Here is a 12,198-nt window from a genome sequence, read left to right as displayed (position 1 = left end):
TTTGTGCCGTGCGCTGATGCTAGACAGTCCCATTTTCCTCTTTCTCCCTCTTCCCTTGCAGCACCCAAAGAACAAATCTAAAAAACAGTCCTGCTCTCTCTCAGGGCCCCGGAGAGCAGGGCAGGGGCAGGAGGGGGAGAAAAGCTGCCACAGGAGTGTCCAAGGGAGGCAGGTAAGCCAGAGCCTGTGAGACCTATTGGAGAAGGTGTCCTGAGCGCGATATCCGGGACGGAGCCCCCCTCCCTGCAGGCATGGCCAGGTGTGCTACGGGATGGCCCTGGCGGGGCTGCTTTGTGGAGTGGGGCTGCTGGAGCGTCACCTGCCCCTCGGACTGCTGTGGGCAGTCACTAACTGGGGCCGAGCTCACTCCAGTTCAACCCTTCCCTTCTTCTGCTGCCATGAGTCATGCTGGAAACAGGAGGTATGGAGAGGACGTCATCCCCATCCCTATCCCCAAATCTTCCCCAGACACTGCTGCTGTGCAGAAATCTTTTGGGCTAGGTAGGACATGTTCCCAGTTCTCATTTGCTGTGAGCAGTTCACTTTCTCCTAGGGGATGCTAGAACTAGTAGCTAGGATGCCTCCGAACTTGGAGGAAATTTTGGCTTACGCTTAACTGCTTGGGTCCTATCAAAAAGGAGATGCCTCACTTCCAGCATCTAAGAGCCTTTCCAGGGAGAAAGTGGTGGTTATTTTGGACTGTCTGGTCTAGCAGGCCTGTGAGCTGGAATGAGGCAAACACTGATGGAAATAGCACATTGCCTTTTTCGAGACGTGAGGATGAGCTGTCCTCAGAACTAGCTATGGAGGGAGTCTTGGGAGCCTCCATCTCTTGGTGGCTTTGGAGCGAGTCTGGGGCATCACTGCAGAAGAGGCGCTTATTGGGGTCAGTGGAGATGTAGACAGATGATCTAATATTCCCTTCTGATCTTGAAATCTCTGCTTCATTTGTATAGTTTTTACCTGGAATATATCCTCGTGCTTGTGTCTAAGAGATTTTAGCTTGTCATGTTTCCATGTATGTGTCCTAAGAATAAAAAAAATAAGGGCTGTGAGAGGTCACCTAGTCCACGCTCTCTCTACAGACCCGTTCACAGTGCCTATATCATTCCTAGCCAAAACCAGTCCCACCTGCAGGCAGGGAGACTGCAGAGCCCATGGCAGGAAGCCCACCGTTTCACTGTCCGCTCTGATAGAAAGTTTTCCCTAATGTCTAAGCTTTACCTTCTTTGCTCACAATTGCTCCAGCTGTATCAGCCATTAATTATGTGTACAGCTAACAGAAAGGCTTTTTAAGTCAAGCGCTGGCAGTAGTGGCTTCATTGCTAACTGAATTGAATCACTAGATGAATGGTGAATTGAATAATTCAGCTCATGCTAAGCTGAACCCCTACTGGAGACGGTGAGTGTGCGTGTAAAGCCATCACGTATAATGTTCACCTATGATGTGCTGGGTGGCAATAACCTGTAGGAGTGTGGCAAAGGAGATGTCTGGAACAGATGTCAGTAACTGCCATCTTTAATGACGTGATGGCTCGTGATCAGGCCTTTCTGGACATTAGCTCTGTGTACGCGCCTGGCCTCCAGCCTCCTTGCCTTGCTCTGGTTTGGGCGCAACCTGCACGTGGACGAGGAGGACGAGGCTGAGGATGAGGAAGAGGAGGAGGTCCCTCTCCTGCACTGCGGGTGATGCTGAGCGGTGATGAGGGCAGCAGCTCTCCGAGGGCAACAGCTGTTTCTGCGTATCGGACTCTTTCCCAGGGGAGAAGACCCTACCAGTAAGCAGGACAAGATGCCCCAAATGCCACCCTCTCTGGGAAGGGATGTCCATTGCTCTCAGACACTTCTGAGCACGAGGGTTTATTTGTTCATTTTTCAGCCCAGACTCCACTGTGCAAGCGGCTGCAAGGCGTTTTCTCCACCCTGCCAGAGCAGGGCTCGGCGGCCTGAGAGGTGACAAACTCCACAGACGCAAGCCCAAGAGGCAAGGGCTGGCTGGGGCCAGGGTGGGGGTGGGGGGGTGTTCTGGCTGAGTCGTCCAAACCTCACTTTATGGGGGTTTATGGAGTTTGTCACCTCTCAGGGGTGTGGTGGGGGGGGGGCTCACTGGTGTCTGGCAACACACAAGTGCTGTGAGAGCCCCTGGGGACTCCTCACGCGGCCACACGGCGCCTGGGGCGGCATGCTCACCCAAAGGCTGCCCTTTTGCAGGGATCCCCCGGCCCTCAGCAGCCCTGAGACCCCACTTCGGACCAAGCCCAAACTGTGCAACACACTCAGGCTCTGCTGTAGCGGGACCAGCTGGACTGGCCGGCAGATATACATAGTGGCTGCAGTCGCAACGATTTTAGGAAGTTAAACTGTAAACAAAGCCAATCCTAAAAAACAAACATAGCGGCCAGCGAAAGCCCTCAGGCCTTTTTTTTTTTTTTTTTTGCATCCTAAAGATGCAAATACACGCACAAGCCCATTTTCCTCTTTCGCGAGTCACTCTGCACACAGAGCAAAGGGCCAGCCTGACCCCCACGTCGCTGCAACTGTGGGCGTCACCAGCCGTCGCTTCGCAGCGCCCAGGGCAGCAGCAGCAGCAGCAGCAGCAGCAGCAGCGCAGCAGCACGGGCGCGCAGGGCAGCCCCGCGAGAGCCGCTGCGCCTCGGCCGCCCGCGTGCCCTGCAGCCGCGCAGCGGCTCGGCAGGGAGGAAGGGTCCTCTGCCGGCCTGGCCACCGCCCTCGCCCTTTGCCACCCCGCCGCGGGCGCCGATCCCTGTCACAGCGCGTCCCCACGCTGCGGGGTCCTCAGCACCCCCCCAGGGCGATGAGCAGAGGCAGAAAGCACCGTCGATGTCTAAGGAGGAGCTGACAGTGTTTGTCCTTGCTGGTTGTCGGCTGTAAGGCCCCAAAGGGCCCGTGCGGAGCACGCACACGTGTTCAGCGAGCAGAGAGTGTGATCTCCAGCTTCTGTAATTTTCCAGACCGTGATACTTATTGATGTCTCCCTGTCGCCTAAGAGATACTTGGTAAGGAACGTGCTAGAAATGCCTTTAAATAAAATGACGGAAGACACGCCGTGCTAAAGCGAGGCAGGCCAGAAGGGAGGTGCAAGGGGAGTCCCCAAAGCGCCCCGGGAGCCTGGAGCTGCTCAGAGGCGACACTGGCAGCGGGACCAAGGCTGTCGGTGCGGCTGCCACCTCTGGGAGGTGACGCGCTCTGACACCTGGCTCCTTTCCTGGAGCAGGACTGTGAGGCAGGGGTTGCCTGGCTGTGGGGAAATTTGTGGCCATTTATTGTAGGGCCAGCGCCGAGGTGATCCGCCTCGTTCCCCGCTTGCTGACTGCTCGGCGCTCGCCAGCCATGGCCAAATCCCAGCTCTGGCACCGCTCTGGTGCTGCCGCGCGCTGGTGTTCTGCACCGGCTGGGCTGTATATTAACGCAGGGATGTTTTCTAGAAAAAAAGATAACAGAAATGTTGCCAAAGGACCCTCCCAACACATGTATGCGTATCCACGCACAACGCTACGTGCACATGTGCATGCACTGTTGAATATTGCTTTGTTTTCCAAATAAGCACCAACACTTGAACTCAGCCTGTATATGCCAGCACCATTGTTGTAACCATTCATTACTTCTTCAAGCTCCACCCCACTCATAAGCTCCCACCCATGCTGCTGTCCAGCTGGGAAATAGCAAACAATGCCAACTTCTTTACATCACCACCATTAGGCTTCAGAATTAACAGGGCAATTGGATTAAGCAGGACAAGCCGTGTTTGCCTCAGAGGTGCCACAATGGGGCAGTCCTGCGTATGGTTGCACTCCAGCGGTTTGCTTTCTAACCATCGAGCTTTCTTTTAATGTCAGCTTTAGTTAGGGCAGAAGCAGAAGGGCCCAGCAGAGAAACGGCTGCAGCATGCTTGCAGGGACTGGTTTGTGGCATGCTCAGCAGGGAAGGAGGAAAAAGCAGGAATAAGACTTGAATTGCAGAAGGTTGAAATTCTCCTCCTCCAGCAATAGGCTCTGCCCTGCAAACCTTACCTGGGAGAATTAAAAAAAAAGAAAGAAAGAAAGAAAATTTTCATTTTACAAGTGGTGGACGGCTTTTTTTTTTTTAAACTCAAGAAGGCAAAACACGCGCGTTGCTGTTGCTCCAGCACACCCATACCCACAGCCGCAGCCGCAGCCGCAGCCGCGCCGGGGGCTGCGGCGGCCGGGCCGGGCCGGGCCGGGCCGGGCCGGGCCGGGCCGGGCCGGGCGGCAGGGCGCCCGGCGGGGCAGCGGCGGCCCCGGGGGAGGGTTTCCCGCGGCGGGAGGTTCCCGGCGGGGCCGGGCCGGGCCGGGGCGGGCCGGGGGCGGGCCGTGCCGAGCCGAGCCGAGCTGAGCCGTGCCGGGCCGTGCCGGGCCGTGCCGGCTGCGGCGTCCCGCGAGGTGCAGCGGCGCGCATGGGGACCCTCCGCATCGCCCTGCCGGGCCCCGGGCCCTGGGGCTTCCGCCTGGTGGGCGGCCGCGACTTCGAGCAGCCCCTCACCATCTCCCGGGTAGGGCCGGGGCCGGGGCCGGGGGCTGCCGCGGCGCGGCGGGACCGGAGCGGAGCGGGGTGGGCGCTGGGGCGGGCAGGTGGCTCGTGGGTACAGAGGCAGGGTTGGAAACACAACTGGGGCTTTCTTCTTTTCTCTTTCCCTTTTCCATCGGTTTCCTTTTTTCCCTCTCCCCCTTTTCCCTTTTTCCCCCTTTCCTCCTTTTTTTTCCAGTTCCCTTTTTCCCCCTTTTCCTGTTTTTTTTCTTCCCCCCCCTTTCTCCCCTTTTCCCCTTTTCCCCTTTTCTCCCCTTTTCTCCCCTTTTCTCCCCTTTTCTCCCCTTTTCTCCCCTTTCTCCCCCTTTCTCCCCCTTTCTCCCCCTTTCTCCCCCTTTCTCCCCCTTTCTCCCCCTTTCTCCCCCTTTCTCCCCCCTTTCCCCTTTTTCCCCCTTTTTTCCACCTTTTTCCCCCCTTTTTTCCACCTTTTTCCCCCCTTTTTTCCACCTTTTTCCCCCCTTTTTTCCACCTTTTTCCCCCCTTTTTCCTCTTTTCCCCTCTTTTCCCTCTTCGAAATTCTTGGTGGCTCACACAGTCTGTGGCTTTTACCAGTATTTTTGCTTCTCAGGTATCAGCCCTCTTCAGCTGTCAGTAACAAACCTCTGGTAATAGGCTGAGGGGATCATCCCTGCCCGGGCTGGTCGGCAGTTTGCGTTTCTGCCTAACCTGGGGAGAGCGTTTCAGGAAGCCACACCGAGGTGGTGGTGTTGAATGCGCGTGTCCTTTTACTTGCCATGTATAGTTAAAAGAAAACCCTTTGTTTACAGAAGCCATCTTAACCCCTGTTAAGTGCTTCTCCCTGTTCCTATTAGAAGCCCTTCTTACCCTCACTTCAGGAAAAGTTAGGAAATGGCAAAGTTTGACATCTAAGAAATCTTAATGGCATGACTTAGTTTGCCCTCCTCGGCTGAAGTGTTTGTCTGCCAAGCTTTAGGGTTGAGCTCTACCTACCTTGCTCCCTTCTGTCCCTACGCACACCTGCATCCGAATTCGCAGCGCGCAAGTGCGGACGCTGCGGGCCCTGCTGCCGCCCGCCTGGCTGCCGCTGGATTCGAGCAGGGCCGTAGCGAAGAGGTGGCCAGCTCGCCCCAGCACCACACAAAGCAGAGGTGTGCGCGGGTGTCCTCCCCCACCCGTGCCCAGGCGGTCCGTGGGGATCGCCGTGGGCCCCGGGAGGGCCGGCCGCGAAAGCCTGGCGGGCCGCGTTCCTGAACTCCAACTTTTGGGAGCTGCCCATGGAGAAAAACGGGATGATGAAACTTGTGGTTTTCTGGATGGCGCCTGCGCGGTGGCCCCCTGCTCCCCTCTGCTCTGGCCGCCCCAAGGGCCCCACGAAGGCCGGGGAAGCTGCCCCGCTGTCAAACTCACCAAGGGAGGGAAAGAGATGAATTTTCTCTCTAACCTCTTTCCGTTACAGTAATAATGCCTCATTCTTATAAAGCATTTTTGGGCAGGACAGTGGCTTTAGCCTGGGGGAAGTGATATTTACTTCATTGTTAACAGTAGTTGTTGTCGTCATTTCCTTCCAGCAAAAGACTTGTAGGCAGAAGTATGTCCGAAGTCCTGTCTCTGCTTTTACCTCTTCTCCTCCATCACCTTTGTCAGTGCTCAGAGACACATACCGGGGACGTAGCTCAGCAAAGAGGCAAAAATACCACCTTACGTGAGAAATTGATTGTGACCCTGGAGACTGAAATGTGATAAAATAGCTTCTCTGGTTTTGGTGATGTAAACGCTGACAATTGGCAGCTCGTGTTACAGCTTTCTCTTCTGGCCTCTGACGTTTTTAATTCACCTTCCAAGGTTGATCCTTCCTGTGGTTCACTCCTCGCCTTCCTCCTTGTCTCCCCTTGGGTCAGTAGCAAAGCTCTCGGCGGTTCCCCTCTTTACCCTGTTAAAAAGAGCTGGTCCACTTTGTTCCTGTTTTATGGAGTCTGAGTCTCCTCATGTGATGATTTTATGGGGCTGTAACTTTGTTCTTGCTCGCTGTGCTTGCGCGCTGCGCTCTGATCGCCGAGCCCTGTGGGTGGGGAGCCAGCCAGGCCTGGCCGTGGGGCCGGCGTCTGCCAAGGGTCCGCGAAGGGGTCGGCCAAGGGGGCTGCCAGGGGTCTGCGCTCTGGGGCAGCGGCAGCTCGTTCCCGAGGGGGCGGTGGGAGTTGGGAGCTGCGATGCCGGGGCCTCCGGACCTGCTGGGGCCGAGGAGAGCAGGGAGCGCCCGTCCCAGGAGCGTGGGGGCCGGCACCCGGCCGACAGCGGCCAAATGCCACCGAGGGCCTGTCATAACTTAATGAGAGCCGGATGAAAGATTATGGTGTTTCCACAGCTCTTCTTATCTCTTTTTTCCTCCCTGCCCTGCCCCTTTTCCACTTAAACTGGATGTTCAAAACGGCTTCAGGCTCGGATATGTCGCGAGTGTCTTGTCTGTGCAAATGCTTTTGGTCTCTAGAGCTGGTTGGATCAGTCTTCCAAGCGAGAGCCAAGCGCAGGGATTTCACAAGCGCTTCGTGGGAGACTTTTTTTGTGGAATTTCCCTTTCTTTTTCAAAGGGATGCTTTGCAGATGTTTCTGCATTCATGTTTCTTTTTACAGCTGTAGGGTGGCGGTGGTCATTTTATCAAAGCCCTCGTTCAGAGGGAACATTGTGCTGCTCTGTGTAATGAAGTCTAGATCAAAAACTGCGTAATTTCCTTACGGGAATGAGGAAAGACCTTGGTCTTTATCACTCTTCGGAAGATACAGTGCAATGAATTCATGGGGTACAGCTTTTCCCAAGTCCCTCCCAAGCTGTGGGCCGACACGCTAGAGGATAGTAGGGTCTCTGTGGCTTGCCTGTGGCTGGGGCAGTTTCCAGTTAATTCCTGTGAGATTAGTGGATCTGGTGGAGGAGCAAGTAACCTAGTGCATGAGGAGACACGCTCCGCTCGCGAAGTGGAGCTGCCTGTAAAGCGATGCAGTCAATAGACCCCATCTCCCTCCGTCCCTCAGGTAATGGCTAAACACGAGCTATTTCCTGTTTGCTTCCGTTTTATTCTGATCGACGGTATGGATTTGGGGTTCCGGTTGCATATACGTAGGGAACCGACCGATGAACCCGGTCCTCGATCTGATTCGTGCGTTTTGTGCTCGTGGTGCGCTGATCTGGAGTAAGACTATCTGACCGAAACACAAGCAGAGGGGAATTTGGCTTTAATTTTGTCCTGTCAACAAAACTCCAGCCTCGTTAAGAAGGGACGTCTGTCAAAATCTGTGAAACTCGCCAAAGCCAGTAACTACGTTTTGATATGAAACTGGGCATTTCCCCAGTGAAAAGGAAGCCTAAAGACAGCCCAATTCTGCAAGCATATTAAAAATCTGAGCTCTCAACATTGTGCCTCTTGCTGACTTTGGCCACAGTAAGATGAATTCGCCCCTGTATGTTTAGTCTGATGCTTTATCTATTTGTAATATTTTAAAACCGTGGGATTAAAAGCAAGAAGGGAATTGGAAGATAATCAGATATTTCCTTCTTTTTTTTTTTTTTAAAAAAAAAACAAACCTCCAAACCACTTCTGAGAAATTTCATTTACTTCTAAAACTAGACTTAATGGTCCAAAATCAGACAAGGAGCTGAATCCTGTGGTGTGAAATGCCTTCGGGTTTGACTTTGGTTTTGGACCTCCAGTCTTGGTCTGGCCTCCGGTTAGGAAGCAGCCTGAGAAAGGCGCAATGCCGCAACGCCGTGCGACAAAGTAAATAGCGGTTACGGGACGCGGTGCTAACGGGGACCTGTCGTCAGGCCGGAGCTGCTCGGTGGGATGAGCGTGGGAGCGGGAGCCCGTTCTCCCTCCGAAGGGTGCGTGGGCTGGACTGTGCTGTGCAAATAACCCCAATGCACAGCAGGCTAATGGCACCGCTGGACTCTTCCCTGGAGGAGAGACCAACCTGCGGCCGCGGCCGGTCTGCAGGGGAAGCCTAGGTTGGACGGAGAGGGTTATGAAGCCGTGGGGGCAGTGCAGCGCGGAGGGCGCTGCGGCAGCGGTGCCGGGAGCCGGCGCTCTGCCCCGGCCGGGAGAGCTGTACCTTGGGGCCGTGCCGGGCAGGGGCCGGCCCCGACATGGAGCAATCCTGCTGGCTTCGGGAACGGGCGCCACAGCTGCGGATGCGGCACGTGCCGAAACGGCCGTGGCTGTGCCGCCCGGCTGGTTTATGCCGAGGGACGAGGAGCGGTGGACGGTAGCCCGTCTCGCAGGCTCGGCAATGGGAGAAGCGAGACGGACAGCCCGGGCCCGTCTCTCGGTTTCTGTCCCACCTCTGCGCCTCACTCTTCTTCTCCCCTGTGCAGGGACAGCTCGATCCTGGCTCAGCTCCAGACCCTGTGGCTTTGGGGCAGCAAAACTGCGTTTTGCCTGCACCGCTGAGAAGCTGTGCGGCAGGCAGTTCCCGTACAGAGCGGGGCGAGGGTCTCCCTTGCGAGCTGCACTGCCTTCTGCGAAGGGAGTTTTTTCTCGCCTGGTCTTCTGAAAGTCTCTGGGTTCATCTCAGCCAAGCTGGAGCAGCCCGAGGGGCGCCGCATGCCGGAGCGGACTCCGTGCTCGTAGCGAGAGCAGCCTTCCCCGGGCATTGGGTGAGATGCCCTGCGCAGGAGAGGGGCCGAAGGAACTGCCTTTCCAGTTGAAGACTTTGGGAACGCCTCTGTCTCCTTCGCAGCATCCCACACTCCCCAGGGCAAGGCGATGCCAGGCTGTTACCTGCTGCAGGAACACCCAAACCTCCCTCCTTGCTCGCTGCAGCTCCTGCGTGCCGAGCGCTGCCAGCTTTCGTGGGCATAAAGTCAAGGGGAAATATCTGTCCGTTCCTGACCTGCTCTCCCCACCACAGGCTTGCTGGGAGCACGTGTGGTGGCATACCCTGGCCGCAGCACAAGGATAGCACCCTCCGCGTGACGGGCATGCTGGCGTGCACGGCAAGCGTCCTGTCGGAGCTGGGGAGAGCCCTGGGAGCCGCGTGGGACGTGGGGAGCGCAGGTTCACATCTGTCATAGCGACCTGGCGGGCTTTGAAGTCAACATGAACCCTGGCAGCTTCTCGGGCAGCTGCTGGCTGGACCAGTCCGTGCCTCCTCAAAGGCATGAGGGGCTGCCGCAGCGAGGAAAGGAGTTAGTTGGTCGCCCTGGCTGCCAGGGTCTGGGCAAGGAGTGGTCTCCAACTGTAGCAAGGGGAAATTAGCTGAGTTTTTCCACAGTAAAGATAGTAGAGCGCTCTGGGGCTTGGGACAGATTTGATCTTTTCCAGTCCTATTTCCTGAGCCCATTGTCAATTCTTTTGGCAACATCTGGCCCACCTTGTTCTCGATGAACCTAAAGAGAAGAGCTGAACATCCAGATGAGATGTACCCGCTCTAATCTTGTGCAAGACCTTTAAACCCCAGAATTTTAACTGAGAAATATAGATATTGGACTTCTTGGAAGAAAAAGAGTCCTCTTTGTTCCCTGATCTCGCTCCCAGATGCTGGATAATGTGCATGCGCAGGCTTCCTGGTACCTTTCACTCTCATAAATCACTGTTCATCAAGAGATGTATTTGGTTTGTAAAGTGCTTTGGATTTGAAGGATGCTGCATCAGAAAAACTACATCAAATGGATTTTTTTTGCAGTATAAACGTGGAAATTCAGGATGCCCTAACTGCATAAACAGTTGGTGTTGTTCTGGACAGTGACACAGTATCTTAGATAGTTGCTGATTACCGAACATGTTTTATTTAGAGGATGAAATAAACTATGAGGAAAGGCTCAGCTAATGAGCAGCTTTCTTTATATAATGTTTTTCAGGTCTGGTAAGAAATCTTTGTATATTTTTTTTAATGTGGCTCATGTTACAAAATGAGCTCTGAGGCTGAGTGACTCCTTGACCACCGACTGTGCATCCATCTGGGCAAATCGTCTCATCGGTGTCTTTTTCCCCTGTGGCTTGCTTGAGGTCTGTGCTGTAACCCCCCCGCGTCCAGAGCGTGTGATTCCTGTGAAATGAGACTGGTCTGCATTTTACGCCACCTCCCTGGGGCTAGCCCTCTCCACGCTCTGCCTGACGCCTTCCCTTTTCTGTGCTAATAATCCTCATCCGGGGGTCATAAACAGGCGGAGCGGGAGGGAAGCGGGCAGGTGCCTGTGAGCGGGGCTGCTGGAGGCGGCGGTGCTGTGGGAGCCCTTGCCTCGAAGGGCCGCTGTCCGTCCGTGGGCTGCCCGTGCCGCAGGAGAGCGGGAGCAGCGTGGAGGGAGGGTGTCCGGGAGCTGCTCGCACGGCCCCAGCCTGTCTCCCCCTGCCCTGAAGAGCCGGGATGGGGAACGCGCCGGCCTGCATTTTCTCATAGCCTCTGATCTCCGCTGACCCGGCTGCATGCTTCTGCCGGGAGAAACTGTAGCTGCTTAGCATAATACTCCAGTGCCGAGTGTATTACTCATGGCAAAGCAGCAGTGTGCGTGGGTGGGGAGGATTAATTTGAATGTCGGAGATGTCTAGTTGTCAGTGGTGGCCCCACAAGGATGTTGCTGCATGTCTGTTCTGTCCAGCAAAGATGGAGCGTGATGTTCCTCTCAGCCTCAGATAGGTGCTGTTTATGCCTCTTCCCTTGCTGCTGTTCTTAATTTTCTTGTTCCTTGCCCCCTCATCACTTTGCCCTCTGTGTGTCTGGGTGTGGAGTGATGGGTGTTGCTGGAGGCTGCAGGGTCTCTGAGAGACTATGAGCTCGATGGAGTAAGTAGTGTCTGAATGGATAGGGAGGAGTACGCCAGCAATAACATTGAATTTTAGACTATCCCATATCTCCTGATTAGCCCAGAGCTGCATTATGCCGCTCTCCACAGAGCGCGTTCCTCTCTCTCATTTGCTGTAGGCAGCAGATTCCCTTAATATGACCTTTGCTGCCTCCCTGATCCTTGTCTGCAGACGCAAAGAAGGCACTGCATGGACCATCAGGAACTCATGTCTGGGGACTGCCAAGCTGGTTAAGTAGTTTGTATGGTGTTATTTGCATTAAATGCAAAATGTGGTTATGTCTGACTGGCTGTGGGGCAGTTTTATAAATAAAGCAGGCCTGGGAGCTGGGGAAGCAATGCTTCTCCTTCCCGCTGATAAATCAAAGCATTTTCTTTGTCTAGCATAAATACCCTTGCCCAAAGATACTAGCTGAAGGCTTGCCATGCCATAGCCAAGTTCTTCCTTTTCTTCTTGGCCTCCAGCGCAAGGGAATGAAAGCGGGCAAATCCCCTGGGAGACAGAAATCTGAATTTTGCGAAATTGTGGTGGTTTTGGTGAGGTGGAACCCCAAGCGTGTGTATGGGGAAGGCAGGGGAGCTGAATTTTTTTCCTGCCATTGTCATGATTGCGGAACGTACATATATGTGTGCATGCAAGCATGTGTACCCAAAATTTGGCTTCGCCATGTAAGAAAATAATGCAGGTTTTTCTTCTGTCCTTACCAATCCTGAATCTGTGGGGCATCTTTAAAAAGTGGGTCCAAGCCTACAATTATTACTTGTTCAAAAACGTTATCTACTTCATTGGGCTTTGCTGGAGTAAAGAGTGCAGGATCAAGCTCATGGATTATGGGGATTATTTGTTTCTTCCATATGCTGGCAAATGCGTCTGAGCTGATGCT

General features: G+C 54.7%; 1 protein-coding gene across 1 annotated transcript in view; it reads left to right on the top strand.

Annotated features, from left to right (window-relative positions):
- Positions 1-4,327: 4,327 nt before the first annotated feature.
- Positions 4,328-12,198, top strand: part of PDLIM1 (PDZ and LIM domain 1) — a 43,687-nt gene continuing 35,816 nt past the window's right edge. Inside the window, exon 1 of the mRNA XM_068950337.1 lies at positions 4,328-4,531. Within this exon, the coding sequence (XP_068806438.1) occupies positions 4,436-4,531 (96 nt within the window). The 5' untranslated portion in view covers positions 4,328-4,435. The remainder of the gene's footprint in view (positions 4,532-12,198) is intronic.

This window comes from Struthio camelus, chromosome 7 (genome assembly GCF_040807025.1).
Source record: "Struthio camelus isolate bStrCam1 chromosome 7, bStrCam1.hap1, whole genome shotgun sequence".
Lineage (NCBI taxonomy): Eukaryota > Metazoa > Chordata > Aves > Struthioniformes > Struthionidae > Struthio > Struthio camelus.
This window is presented reverse-complemented; position numbering and strand designations above follow the sequence as displayed.